This window comes from Macaca thibetana, chromosome 14 (genome assembly GCF_024542745.1).
Source record: "Macaca thibetana thibetana isolate TM-01 chromosome 14, ASM2454274v1, whole genome shotgun sequence".
In the NCBI taxonomy this organism is placed as follows: domain Eukaryota; kingdom Metazoa; phylum Chordata; class Mammalia; order Primates; family Cercopithecidae; genus Macaca; species Macaca thibetana.
In genome coordinates this window covers 46,751,148-46,766,040 of record NC_065591.1, presented here as the reverse complement: position 1 = coordinate 46,766,040, position 14,893 = coordinate 46,751,148, and the positions used below count along the sequence as shown (strand labels likewise).

Below are 14,893 nucleotides of genomic sequence, written 5' to 3'. Positions count from 1 at the left end.
GAGCTATTTATAGCTTTTAACAAAAGTATAGTCTTGTGAGGAAAATTTGGAGCATGCCTCTTTCTCTCTAGTTGATTGCTCCAGAATTTGAAAACTATTTGTGAGTATTCTTAACTTATGGCAATATAGTTACTTGCATAAGTGCAATAGGAATCTGCTTTCTTTTATAAAGGACACAATTGGAGACACTGGTTATTTTACCAAGGCTTTGACTGGAATGGCATGCTTTCTGATACAACCAGATTCCTTTCAGGAATCAAACTTGACTTACAGAGCCAATAAAAGCCCCTTGGGAACACTGGCCTCATACCTTGTATACACAGTCCCTGTACAGGGTTCCTGACTTGTGACAAGTAAGGAATGTCACTTTTTGACTGGCCAAGTAGCTCTAAGTTATCTTGGGACCTCAAGAGGTATGAAATTTATTCAACTCATGGAGCTATTTGGTGTTATAAACCCATAGCTGGGCTCAAGTCTTTAAAAACTGAGATTCCTTATGGAACAAATTTCCATCAAAGCCAATTAAAAAAAAAGAGCCTATGTGGTGAATAATTATTCTTGCTGTGCTTTATGCAAATAATCGGGCCAAGTATAATCAAGGAAATTTGTCCCATTATGATTTGTTTTTAATAAAAATGGGAGACTGGAGAGAGAAAAAATATGTTTCCACAACTATGGTACACCTGTTATTTATTTATTTATTTATTTATTTATTTATTTATTTATTTATTTTTGAGATAGAGTCTCGCTCTGTCGCCAGGCTAGAGTGCAGTGGCGCAATCTCAGCTTACTGCAACCTCCGCCTCCTGAATTCAAGCAATTTTCCTGCCTCAGTCTCCCGAGTAGCTGGGACTACAGGTGTGTGCCACCACACCCAGCTAATTTTTGTATTGTTAGTAGAGATGGGGTATCACCATGTTGGCCATGATGGTCTCGATCTCTTGACCTTGTGATCCACCTGCCTCAGCCTCCCAAAGTGCTGGGATTACAGACGTGAGCCACTGCACCTGGCCAGTACACCTGTTATTAAATTCTCATCTCATCAGTTGTTTTTGAGTGTTTTCTGCAATTTAGACTGACCCTACTTATTCCTGTGAACCAACCAGTGATCTCTGACTGCAGCTCAGAAGAAACAAGAGGGGTCTGGGTGCAGTGGCTCACGCCTGTAATCCCAGCACTTTGGGAGGCTGAGGCGGGTGGACCATGAGGTCAGGAGTTTGAGATCAGCCCGGCCAACATAGTGAAACCCCATCTCTATGAAAAATACAAAAATTAGCCAGGTGTGGTGGCCCGCACCTGTAGTCCCAGCTACTCAGGAGGCTGAGGCAGGAGAATCACTTGAACCTGAGAGGCAGAGGTTGCAGTGAGCCAAGATTGTGCCATTGTACTCCAGCCTGGGTGATAGATTGAGAGTCCATCTCAAAAAAAAAAAAAAAAAAAAAAAAAGAGATAAGAGGGATGGGTAATGTCAATCTCTGAATCTAATTCTGGCATGAATATAATTCTGATTAGAATTAGCTAGCAACTCCATATCAGCTTGGTTCCACCACTTGCCCAGTTCATGGAAAGCCTTCTTATTTAGTTTACTTGGGATAGTTTTACTTATTTTGCTTTACTTTTGTGGAATATATTACTGTTGTACTCTTTGTGTAGGAATGCAGGATAAGCTTAGTCAACATTTTCTTAAATTGAATACTTATTAATCTTCCTGATTTCACCTTTTGTCAGAACTCAGAGTTATGAATGGCCCTCAGCATACCAGTGCTTTCTGACTGAGCTCCTCTCTACCCTGGATACAGAAGATCCTAATAGTAAGGCAAGAATATCGTCACCTTTATTCAACCTGAAGAAGTTGCAAAAGATGGATCTTTGTCCCTCTACAACCCTTAGAATTAAGGGTCCCCTTGTAAAGGGAAGGGGAGAAATATATCAGGTATTAGAACCAGAGTGACTGAGGCCAGGCACAGTGGCTCACGCTGGTAATCATAGCACTTTGGGAGGCCGAGGCAGGTGGATCGCTTGAGGTCAGGAGTTTGAAACCAGCCAGGCCAACATGGTGAAACCCCATCTCTACTAAAAATACAAAAATTAGCTGGGTGTTGTGGTAGGTGCTTGTAATCCCAGCTACTAGGAGGCTGAGGCAGGAGAATCACTTGAGCCCCCAGGAGGCGGGGATTGTAGTGAGCCAAGATTGCGCCACTGCACTCCAGCCTGGGCGACAAGAGCGAGACTCTGTCTCAAAAAAATCAAAACCAAAACCAAAAAAAAAAAAAACCAGAGTGGCTCCATCTTGATTAGGGACTGGGTAAAATAAGGCTGAGAACTACTGGGCTGCATTCCCAGGAGGTCAGACATTCTTAGTCACAGGATGGGATATGATGTTGACAGGACTGGTATCACAAGATACAGGTCACAAAGACCCTGCTGATAAAACATGATGCAGTAAAGAAGAAAGCCAAAACCAATTGAAACCAAGAGGGTGACAAAAGTGATCTCTGGTTGTCCTCAATGCTCATTATATGCTAATTATAATACATTAGCATGCTAAAAGACATTCCCACCAGGGCCATGACAGTTTGCAAATAAATGCCATAGCAATGTCAGGAAGTTACTCTATAAGGTCTCAAAGCGGGAAGAACCGTTAGTTCTGGGAAGTGCCTGCCACTCCCAGAAAACTCATGAATAATTCCCCCCTTGTTTAACATGTAATCAACAAATAACTATGAGTATACTCAGTTGAGCGGCCCCTGTCACTGCTCTGCCTATGGCTATGCCATTCTTTTATTTCTTCACTTGCTTTCTTTTTCTTTTTCTTTTTTCTTTTTTTGAGACGGAGTCTTGCTCTGTCACCCAGGCTGGAGTGCAGTGGCGGGATCTCTGCTCATTGCAACCTCTGCCTCCCGAGTTCAAGCGATTCTCCTGCCTCAGCCTCCTGAGTAGCTGGGATTACAGGTGTATGCCATCACGCCCAGCTAATTTTTGTATTTTTAGTAGAGACGGGGTTTCACCATGTTAGCCTGAATGGTCTCGATCTCCTGACCTCATGATCTGCCCTCTTCGGCCTCCCAAAGTGCTGGGATTTCAGGCTTGAGCCACTGCACTGGCTTTTTTTTTTTTGAGATGAAGTCTCACTTTGTTACTCTGGCTGGAGTGCAGTGGTCTGATCTTAGTGCACTGCAATCTCTGCCTCCCAGGTTCAAGTGATTCTCCTGCCTCAACCTCCCAAGTAGCTGGGACTATAGGCATGCACCACCAAGCCAAAAATTTTTTGTATTTTTAGTAGAGACGTGGTTTCATCATGTTGGCCAGGCTAGTCTCCAACTCCTGACCTCAAGGGATCTGCCTGCCTTGGCCTCCCAAAGTGCTGGGATTACAGGCATGTAATCCCATGCTTGGTCTATTCCTTTACTTTCTTAATAAACTTGCTTTCACTTTATTCTATGGACTTTCCCAGAATTCTTTCTTCCACAAGGTCCATTAACCCTTTTTTGGGTCTTGATCAGGATCCCTTTCCAGTAACAAATAGGCAAAGGAAGGGAAAGGAAAGAAGAGTAAGTATCTTGTGGGTAAGGGGCTATGCTGGCTGTGGTGTAGCAGGACGAGCCGCAGACAAAACTCCTCAGACACCGGATTAAAGAAGGAAGAGGTTTTTTATTTGGCTGGGAGCATCCGCAGACTCGTGTCTTAAGAGCCGAGCTCCCCGAGAAAGATATACTTGGCCTTTTTAAAGGCTTACAACTTTAAGGGGTCCACGTGAAAGGGTCGTGATAAATCGAGCAAGCGTGGGAAACGTGACTGGGGGCTACATGCATCAGCTAACAGAACAAAAAGTTTTACAATGCTTTTTTCATACAGTGTCTGGAATTTACAGATAACACAAGTAGTTTAGGCCAGGGGTTGATGTTATTATTATTACTTTGTTTAACTCCTGGGGCCGGGTGGTGGTGCCAAGGTTGTCTGGCTATTTATCTTACTTTTGTTTCTTTCTCGCTTTCCTCCTGTCTTGTGAACTAGGCAAGGTGCAGGGAGGAGGGCAGCAGGAGTAGTAGTGGTCTCCTTCCTTAATGGTACATGCATCAGCAAACTTCCTTTCACGCCACCCCTGCCAGGTTTGCTATTTTATAGAAAAGGAAATTGAAACTCAGAGGGTTAAACAATTTGCCAATGCCACAAGGTAGAAGAAGAGCCTTAAACCCATGTTTGCCTGGCCCCAAGCCCAGAGGCTAACCGGATAGCCCGGAATGTCCTTAGGTACACTGCCCCACATATGATCTCAGGACGGCATCAATATTTAACCCTCACCAAGGGTCTGGAAGAAAAGTTCTGCTAAAATCTTTGTCCTTTTCCGAAGTGCCTCCAGGAGCAGACTCTGCGACATTGACCACATCGACCACTCCAGGGTTCGCCTCCCTGACCCAAGCGGGCTTCAGCATGACAGAGGCCTTCTAGAATGGATGTTGTTAGAGGATGGGTGGCAGTAGGAATCAGCCTAGGATTCTAGGCTGCTGATTCCTGTAAGCAGGAAGGGCAGGAGGGACCTGGAGGAATGCCTGGGCTGGGGTTGGGTTTGTGGAGCCTCCCACAGACTCTGGGCCATGGGGCACGCAGTCAGTAATGGTGATGGTTCACGGTCATTTATCTTCAAAGCTTCTGGCCCACCACAATGGGGAAGCAGAACCAGCACCTGCCACCTGTTCCAGAGGGAGGGAACAAAACCACAAAACCCACAGATCATCTGTGAACATGTACTTCTCTGGGTGTGTCTGTCTCTTTCCCTGTGAGTATACTTGGAACTAGGTATATCTGGGTGTGCCAGATACATTCTCAGCATATCTATCTATCTGTGTGTTGGTCTTCTTCCTTCTTTTCCTTTTTTCCACGATTCTCTTACATGTTTGTCCCCCAAGTACTTGTTCTAGTCCTCTTCTCTACTCCCTCAAGGCTCCTCTCTGGTTCATCACATCCACAGACTTTCAGTATGGTTGAGACTTCCAAATCTTCCCTGTGAACCCAAGCCCTAGTTTTGTATCCAGTTCCACCCAAACATTCTCCACTTGGCTGACACACATTCAGCTCACTCCTAACAACTCAACAACTGACGCCCTCACACTGTTATCAGAACATCTGACCTTGTCACACCCTCCTTAACATCTCTGATTTCTTCACCATATCTATAGGTGCAGTGGGGGTAGAATCGGGTTTGGGTGGTAACCCTGAGAGTTGGTTAAAAGTGCTCTGGAGGCCAGGCATAGTGGCTCACGCCTGAAATTCCAGCACTTTGGGAGGCCAAGGCGGGTGGATCATGAGGTCAGGAGATCGAGACTATCCTGGCTAGCATGGTGAAACCCCATCTCTACTAAAAATACAAAAAATTAGCCGGGTGTGGTGGTGGGCGCCTGTAGTCCCAACTACTCGGGAGGCTGAGATAGGAGAATGGCATGAACCTGGGAGGCGGCAGTGAGCCGAGATCACGCCACTGCACTCCAGCCTGGGCGACAGAGTGAGACTCTGTCTCAAAAACAAAAACAAAAACAAAAATGCTCTGGAGGCCTGGAACAGAAAAGAAATTAGCTGAGATCCAGCATCAGGTCGGGAATAAGATAACCAGTTTAGGACTGGATTATGATTTCAAGCAGGACAAACTAAGTGAGGAAAAATATCCTGTGGCAAAACAACAGGGGTCAGAGATGAAGGAGAGCACTGGGTGAGAAGAAGCCCCATGGGGGAAGTGAGGCAAGCCCAGAATGATGATGCGTCATCATGTCTGTGCCTTGCCCATGTCTCTGGTGGGTGACAGCGGGCACAATTGGAGATGCTAAGGAACAGAGGACAATTGGTTTAGTGTCATCTACTACATCAAGTCTAAACTTCTTAGTAGAAGTTTCATATTTATTTATTTATTTTGAGACAGAGTTTCCCTCTTATTGCCCAGGCTGGAGTGTAGTGGCACAATCTCGGCTCACTGAAACCTCTGCTTCCTGGGTTCAAGCGATTCTCCTTGAACCAAGTAGCTGGGATTACAGGTGCCCACCACCATGCCCAGCTAATTTTTTTTTTTTTAAATTTTTAGTAGAGACGGGGTTTCATCATGTTGGCCAGGCTTGTCTCGAACTCCTGACCTCAGGTGATCCGCCCACCTTGGCCTCCGAAAGTGCTGGGATTACAGGCATGAGCCACTGCGCCTGGCTGAATAGAACCTTCAAGACCTGAATTGGCTCATGCTTCTTCAGTTTCACCTTCTCACTCCCCAGCTCAAATCAGTACTACAGGTATTTCCCTGAATTCAGTGTGTCTCTTGTGCTTTTATGTACACATGCAATTCCCTCTGCCTAGAATGGCATGTCCATTGGTGTCTGCTCAATAAAGACTAACTCATTCTTCTAGATTTAACTCTAGCTTCCGCAATTGCTCCAGGTGCAATTTATAATTCTGATGTCTTTTTTAATGCCACTTGTGACACCTTCATACTTCATTAGGTCAGCTGCCACATTGCGTAATTGTTTACTTGCCTGTCTGAAATGAACTGTAAGCTCCATAAGGATAGAGAATATATTTTACTCAATATTTTACACCCCAGCACCTAATACATTGGCTAGCACGTATTAGGTGCACTGTAAACACTTGTTGGATGAATGAGTGAGTGAACGGGCTCACAAGCACAGGGAAAATTACAAAGCTGTGTGAAAAGGGCCATGCTAATAGGTTGGAAAGGAAGAAATGCCAGTTCCTACCAAAAGGAAGAAATGCTCATTTTCAGGCAGCCATATCCCACTTTTCGCCTCCTGCAATATGCAATTCAAAATAAAAACACTAGTAAATAGTAAACACTAGTAAATAGTAAATAAAAATTTATTTTTGAAACAACAAATCTTGACCATGTGAATGAAGTCAGAATAAACTCTTTCTCTTTGGGAAGAGGGTGGTGCCTCTGCTTTGTGGGCACCTATATCAGCCAGGGTGCTGGCACACTCAATAATTTAGGTGAAGAGAAGTTAATGACTATTTGCAGAGATGAAACTAGCCATGGGTGAGGAGGCATCTAAAGACTAGCAATAGCACTGGGCATGGTGGCTCATGTCTGTAATCCCAGTACTTTGGGAGGCTGAGGCGGGTGGATCACCTGAGGTCAGGAGTTCGAGACCAGCCTGACCAACATGGTGAAACCCCATCTCTACTAAAAATACAAAATTAGCCGGGCGTGGTGGCACACGCCTGTAATCCCAGCTACTTGGGAAGCTGAGGCAGGAGAATCGCTTGAACCCAGGAGGCAGAGGTTGCAGTGAGCATAGATCACACCACTGCACGGCAGCCTGGGTGACAGAGCGAGACCCTGTCTCAAAAAAAAAAAAAAAAAAAAAAAAAAAAAGACTAGCAACAGCAGGAAACTGTTGCCACCCCTGGCCTGAAGGTATAGGGAGGGAGCCTGGGGCTGTAGCCATGGAGAAGCAAGGCCACAGCCAGAATCTCAGTCTGGTCCATCAGGACTCATCCATGCTCTCCTCTCCTGCCTCTGAATTTCACTGGCTGAACCCAACCAGAAGCCAGGGCCCTGGTGATCCCTGCAGATAGAGTCCATAGAGCTCAGGGTCCCAGAACAGGGTAGAGAAGAGCCAAGAATGAATCTAGGTGGTGGGAGGGCAAATGGAGAAAAACTGGCATTGAGGGTAGATGCCTCCGCTTTGTAGGCGACCTGTGAATATGATTAGTTTGCCTACTGGGTAATCAAGCACTGAGTGGAACCCTGTAGATGGGAGTTCTGAGTCTCATGTTTTGTATCGTTAGGTATTTGTGTGTGCAAGCTTCTTAAAACTTGTGCCACTAATTGGTAGGTCTTGGGTGGGGCAAGGGCATCTAAGTTTTTAAAAGCTTCCCAAGTGATTTGTACCTCTTGGGTAGGTACCTCTTGTTAGGAACCACAGATATAATCCACCTTCTCATTTTTATAGAGAGGCAAACTAACGTCTAGAGAAATGAAAAATGCCCTGACTTGGCAATTTCTGTTTGAGAACTATCCCTCAGGTGATGTTAGAGGGTTTGGCTAGAAAACTGGAATATTTGCACCTTCTACTAGCCCATTTCCTCCATTTTATTCATGAAAAAAACTGAAGCTCCAAAGATGGAATGATGTGCTCAATTATACAACCACAGTAGTGAGTCACGCAGAAGGAAGCACTAGGGCTAAGAATGGCATTTCTAACTCTCAAGCCAGTGTTCTCGCTAGGCAGCACACTTTGTAGAAGTGTGTGTGTGTGTGTGTGTGTGTGTGTATGTGTGTATGACAAAGCCCTGGGGCAGCAGTTCTAGTCCTTCATTATGGTAAGGTGCTCTCCCTGAAGCCCCTAACTGGAAAGAAAGCGGAGCAGGCAGAGGTCATTGACTCTTAGAACTCTATGCTGGAGGGGACTGGAGGGGATGGGGGGAAGATCTGGGTGACCCCTGTTCCAAGCCTTGACTCTCACTCTTGTTGTACTGGGCTCTGAAGCTCTGGTTGCTAATTCCGTCACCAGAAGAGGACTATCACCCCTCTGAATGGGTGTTGGGACTTTAGGGAAAACTGGGTAGGATCCAGAAGACAAAGGAAGAGACCCATTGTGGGAGGGGCCTACAGGAGACTTCAGCCTGTGGGTCTCTGCCCAAACAGCACAAGGCTCAGGACCAGCACAAGGGCCTGTGTCACCATGCAAGGATGTTTGAAACTCCTTTATGGCTGCTAATTAGGGCTGGTCACCCCTTTCCCATCAATTCCCGAAGCCTGACACACAGCTACTGCCCTTCTACAGCAGATTACAGACCACTTGTCCATCCTTTGAGATATAGCTGAAATCTCCATCTCCAGGATTGCTAGACTTAAATTTCCTAAAACCAGCAGGCCTTCCTCTTCCCCATCCTATACATGTCAGAATTGGGTGGAACCTTAGAACTCACCCGCTCATCTTCTAAGCGAGGAAATCAAGACCAGAGAGGGGAAGTGATTCACCCAATCTAACAGCATGGAAGTGGCAAAACTGGGACTAGATGGCCAGTCCATCTGGCCACCTACCTCTCCATCCATGTAATTCCAATGATTCTGAACATGCACGGCTCAGAATGAGCTTGTGTTCGTTTAGTCTACGTAAAATCAACATTAAATCAACTTGGGACGTATTTTTGGCAAAGTTGGCTCACGCTTCTTTGGGTCCTTAAGTATACTCAGGTCTACCTGTCTGTCATTCTTGGGGTGCTCTTGTATGTGTGGCAGTTGTCTCTGAGTTGTAAGAGGTGTGTGCCTAAGGGCAATTATCTGTGTTTGTTTCTATATTGGGGTCATGGGTCTACGAGCTGCTGTAGAGCCCCTGTATATGTCTCTATTCTTACTTGGAGAATATATGCCAATTTGTGGTTATTGGTTTTGGATCTGTGTACTTGTTGAGTGCTTAAGGGTAAATATGATTCTGTATGTGTAATGTATATGCTACGATTATGGGTCCATGGCTGCTGCATACCTATATACGTGCCGCTTTTCAAGTCGAATGTTTTGTGTTCACTGATGATTTGGATGTGTGTTTGTATACAGTGAAGGTTGTGGGTCCAGTTGCAATTGTATCGGCGTGGACTGCATGTTTAAAGGCTTAAGGGAATCTGTCTTTGCCTTTTGCTCCTGGGTTATGAGAAAATGTATGTGGCTGTGCGTCCAGGACAGCAATGTGTTTGTCTCTGAGCCAAGCTCAGTCCTCACCCAGGCACTGGGATCACGGTCACGTTCACGTTCCGTGGACGCCTTGGCACGGCCTCCCAAGGGGGCGGGGCCTGGGGGGTCCCCGCCTTCTGACCCCTGGGAGATGCTTCGTTTCTCCGAGCAGCAGCCGGAGGCCTGGCCGGCTCCTCCAGCCGGGCCCCGCCCCCCGGGCTCCCGCCCGCTCATTGGCCCTGGCCGCGGTGACGTCACGGGGCTAGCTGACAGAACCCGGGCGCCTGGCGCTCGGGAGGTATTGTCCGTCCCTCCGCGCTTTGGAGAGTCGTCGCCGGCTCACCTGGCCGTGGGCGGGTCCTGGCCGCTGCAGCCGGGAGCGGGGTGCCAGCCGCCGCCGCCGCCCCCGCCATGGTGTCCCCGGTCACTGTGGTGAGTGAGCGAGCGAGCGAGCCAGTGCCCGGCGCGGCTGGAGCCCACCGGCCTGGCCACCGGACTTCGGCAGGCCGAGCTGCTAGGGGCCGAGGCGGGGCGGGGGTCCCGCGGCGGCCGGCGTTCCCCGGCGGGAGGCGGGCGCTGTCACGGTCCCCCGCTCCTCAGACTCGCGGCGCCCCTCCTCGCTCGCCCCCAGCCCGCCCGCGGGAGGGAGGAAAACACTGGCCACGTGACTCGGAAGCGTGACTTTGTTGATCTCCACGTATTCGGCGCCGGTCGGCGGGGTCGGGGCCCGGGAGAGGGAGGGGACCGCTGGCGGCCGCCGGGTTCTGCGTAGGCGGACCACGGGGAGGCGTGGGGGCGGGGAGTGCTGGGAGGATGACAGGGACCTCCTGGGAATGCCGTCCCAAGTTTGTTTCCTAACCTTCCCCATTTTGTAAACAAGTTGGCGGACGCCACTGAGTCTAAGGAGCGCTGATAACGCGCTGGAGGAAAAGGGGGCATTCTCTCTGACATCCCCTGCTTTTCAGACTTTCTTAGCTCGAGCCTTTTGTCTCGTCTCCCCATCCTCCTTATTCTACTATTGGCTTCCCTATAACTGTAAGAGTCTCCCCAGCTACTGCTGGTATCTCCTTCTAGAAAATATGGGGCTGGGAGAGGCCATGGAGCGGAGGTTAATGCTCCCAGGGGCTGGCAGGTGGTTGTTGGGCATTGTGGGCCTGGGCATCCCCTCCAGCCTCCTCCTCTGACCATGCCCCTACCCTGACCATGCCCCTACCCTGACCAGCCTTAATTTCCATGGGAAGTGGAAGTCATCTCTTCTCACTGCTCTTACCTCTGGCAGAACAAGGAAAGGCTTGGAACCTGGACCCACCCATCTGCCTCTTCCCAATCCTCATCATCACAGTCTGATTAGTCCTTAAGTACCTGGTGGTCTGGGAGTCTGAGTGTTTCCCAAGTCCTGTGTTGGACAGCTCACTTAGCCAGAGACACAATCACTTTAGGCAGAGTGTGGGTGTACAGGGAACCCCAGCTGCTCCATATCACCCTCAAGGAATCTGTTAGCAGCCCAAGGAAGGGAGTTGCAAGGATCACAGATTCAGAATATCGCTGCAGCCCCCACCCCCAGCTTGGACTCTGCCTGCAGTGGCCTTGGGGACAACCTTTCTTTAGCTGCCCTCTGCTAATCCGGCTGAGACCAAGTCAGCTGCTCTAACTTCCCCCTCTCAGTTCCCCATCTCCCAGCCTGTCTGCTGGCTCCAGATCAGAAGCTGGGAAGAGAACCCCTCCCCCGCTTCCTGCCTCTTTCTGGTGTGGCTTGAGTTGTTCTTGTTCTCTGGGAAATGAGACTGACTGACACACACCCTCCCTTCCCCCAATCCTTGAAATATTTGGTGTTTGAGGGACAATTTTCTTGCTCCCAACTCATGGGTCCATTTGTCTAGCCAGCATCCCTAGCATAGCTCTCCTTGCCCTTGATGCCACCTTCAGGCTGGGGCAGGTGGAGTGGAGGCTGAGGAACAGATTGATTGAGGAGAGAGAGGCTGTGGTGGCTGAGGTGGTTGGCATTGCCTGCCTTCCCACATTCCTGGCACACACCTGGTGTTGCCAGGGCCCTAAGGCTGCACCCTGGCCCCATGCTGAGGATCACGAGTTGGCCAGTCAGGGCGTCTCTGTGGTTTCCTACTGACTTCACTCCATTCCAGACAGCTGGGGGCTGTTGCTGGCAGAGAGGGGGGCCAAAGGGGCCCTGAGGAGGGAGAAGGAGGGGGCAGGAAGGGAGAAGCACACTAGGCTGCCGAAGGGGACATTATTCCAAAGTTTGTTTGCTGCCCAGTGAGTGACTATTCCGGCCCAGCCCCAGGGCCAAGAGTGGAGGCAGACAGCAAGGACAGTGGAGCCCTTCCCCCTCCTAGTATACTGAGCCTCAGGGCAGTGATGGGTTTGGCCACAACCTGCTGGTTGGTAGAGGCAGGTCAGGCGGGGTTTCTCTGTGTCAGTCTTCTCAGGTTGGGGTGGAAGTGAGGTGGGGGTATGGGTGGGAGTGTCTCTGGGTGGATGCCTAGGCTGAGGATGCTGGCTTTAAGCCCCCAGGTTCTGAGTGCTGCCCTTGTCCTGTGTCCTCCAGGTGAAGAGTGAAGGACCCAAACTGGTGCCGTTCTTCAAGGCCACCTGCGTGTATTTCGTGCTCTGGCTGCCCTCATCTAGCCCGTCGTGGGTCAGCACCCTCATCAAATGCCTGCCCATCTTCTGCCTCTGGCTCTTCCTTCTGGCCCATGGCCTGGGATTCCTGCTGGCCCACCCTAGTGCCACCCGCATCTTTGTGGGGCTTGTCTTCTCTGCTGTAGGTGACGCCTTCCTCATCTGGCAGGACCAAGGATACTTCGTGCATGGTCAGTGGCCATAGTAGTTGCCTGGGAGGAGTCCTTAGGCTTGGGGATAGAGGGGTCCTGGGGCTGTGGGCAAAGATTTGGAAGAGGGAGTTCTTGAACCAGAGTATGGGGAGCCTGAGGGTTTCTGAGACCAGGGACTGTGAGGGTCCCTGTTAGGGGATGACCTCGCAGGGGAACTAGTGATCAGTTCCAGAGTCCTTCAGGGGACTGGGGTGGGGGTCTTTAAGTTTAGATTTTCTTACCCCTGTTATCCCAAAGCAAAGCTGCTGGGTTATCCCAAACACTCCACTCCATCCCTACCCCTACCCTGTTACTCATTCTTCATCAAGCTTGCCCTCAGCTGCCTTCGCCCCTCTTACCCCCAGGTCTGCTGATGTTTGCTGTGACCCACATGTTCTACGCCTCGGCCTTTGGCATGCGGCCACTGGCTCTTCGGACAGGTCTGGTGATGGCAGTGCTGTCTGGTCTGTGCTATGCCCTCCTCTACCCGTGCCTCTCAGGTGCCTTCACCTACCTGGTGGGGGTCTATGTGGCCCTTATCGGCTTCATGGGCTGGCGAGCTATGGCAGGGCTGCGGCTGGCCGGGGCAGACTGGCGCTGGACAGAGTTGGCAGCTGGCAGTGGTGCACTCTTCTTTATCATCTCAGACCTGACCATCGCCCTCAACAAATTCTGTTTTCCTGTGCCCTACTCTCGGGCGCTCATCATGTCCACCTACTATGCGGCTCAAATGCTCGTCGCCCTGTCAGCTGTGGAAAGCCGGGAGCCTGTGGAACACTACAGACTGAGCAAGGCCAAATGAGGTGCCAGGGTCCGGTCACCCCTCTCTCCTCCTGGGGCTGGGGCCCAGATCCTGGGAAGCTGCAGGAGCTGGATCAGGATGGCTGCAGTGCCATCCTGGGGCAGCAGGTTCTGCCTGAGGAATTTGCAAGTTTGAGTGGGGAGGCTGGAAAAGGATCTCCCTAGCGGAACTCGTGGTCCAGGACAATGCTGAGAGCTAAAAGAGCCAGCCTAATCCCTGACTGGAGCCAGAAGTAGACATCTCCCCACCTCTACCCCATCAGGACTTTCAAAAGCCCTCCTGGAAGGTGATGGTGCTCAGCTTCTTGACACACCCCCTTCCCCTACCAGGTGGAAGAGTCTGACTCCATGTGTTATGCCTAGGACCAATGGCAGTGGTTCGTCCACTCCTCCCCTTTTTCATCTGCACAGAGTTGAGGGAAATGGGAGAATCTGTGCTGAGAAGACTTAGACCCAGGAGCCCCTTTCACAGGCCCCTAGTTGGGAAGACTGGATGAGAGTGGAGCCTCCCTTTTCCCTCTTCTATCCTTGTTACTTGAACAATCTCAATCTCTAAGTGGTGGGTGGGGATATGAAGAGGTGTGGATCCAGGCTAGGCAGGAGAGAGAACTTTTTTGGTCTCGGAGCTTGGGGTCTCAAGAATTCAAGTGGCCCCATCTCTCTCTCAGGCAAGCCCAAAGCTCAGGTCCCATATACCACCCTTAGATCCTGTCCCCAGGGCTAGGGTGAAGCATGCCAAAGGAGGGGGCCAGCTTCTGTGTGTGTGTGTGTGTGTGTGTGTAGCCTGTCTCCTAGTCTGCCTATGTCTTTCTCTGCTATATGTTTCTGTCCTGCTGTCTGTCTGTCAAAAGTCTCACAGAGAGAGGGCCTCAGGGAGCTGCTGAGGGGTGCTGAGCCTGGCTCAGGGAGCTGGGACCTCTCCCCTCCAACACACATACTCACAGGGCTTTCCTCCTTGCCCCTCCTACACTAGGAGCAAGAGGAGGGGGCTGCAATGACACTCTGGGGTTTTAAGACCCAAGGCACATTCAATGCAAGGGGAGCAAGGATGGGACAACTCCATCTTCTGCTGCCCATGTGAAAAAAAATAAAAATCAAGAGCCATTGGCTGCTCTGCTTGTGGGCCTGTGTGGCACATGCCTATCTTGGAGAGGGCATGGGGGCATGGTGCCAGGGGCTCTGGCTGTCCTCACAGCCTAGTCACAGTCCTGGGCAGTGCATCTTGGTGCCAGGCTGGCTCCCTGGCTGTGGTGACACTGTGCTGGTTGGAGTGTGTCTCACTTCCCTGGTATAGGTGAGGATGTGGTTTAGGAGGATGGGGGATGGGTGGTATTTGTCACTGTCCAAATTTGTCCTTGTTGTACTCCCCTGTGCACAGGTGCCCAGCACCCTTGGTGACCTTTAGTTATCCAGTGTCACCTATTGCTGCCCACCTCCTCCCCTCCCGACTCGAGACCTGCTGCTTCCTTCAAAATGATCCAGATTCCCTTCAAGCATCTCCCTCATCTTGGACTCTGGGCTTAGTTGAACAGCTGGGAGCAATGGGATTAGATTGACTGATTCATTCATTAGATGTAAAGCCCTGGCAAAAGAATGT

At 50.0% G+C, this 14,893-nt stretch overlaps 1 protein-coding gene across 1 annotated transcript; it reads left to right on the top strand.

The window, feature by feature from the left end:
- Window positions 1–9,923: 9,923 nt before the first annotated feature.
- TMEM86A (transmembrane protein 86A) lies at window positions 9,924–14,405 on the top strand. Its single transcript, XM_050755480.1, has 3 exons — window positions 9,924–10,099; window positions 12,231–12,495; window positions 12,861–14,405. Exons 1-3 carry the CDS (start codon window positions 10,079–10,081, stop codon window positions 13,295–13,297), a joined length of 723 nt encoding a protein of 240 aa, XP_050611437.1. The 5' UTR covers window positions 9,924–10,078; the 3' UTR covers window positions 13,298–14,405.
- Window positions 14,406–14,893: the final 488 nt, after the last annotated feature.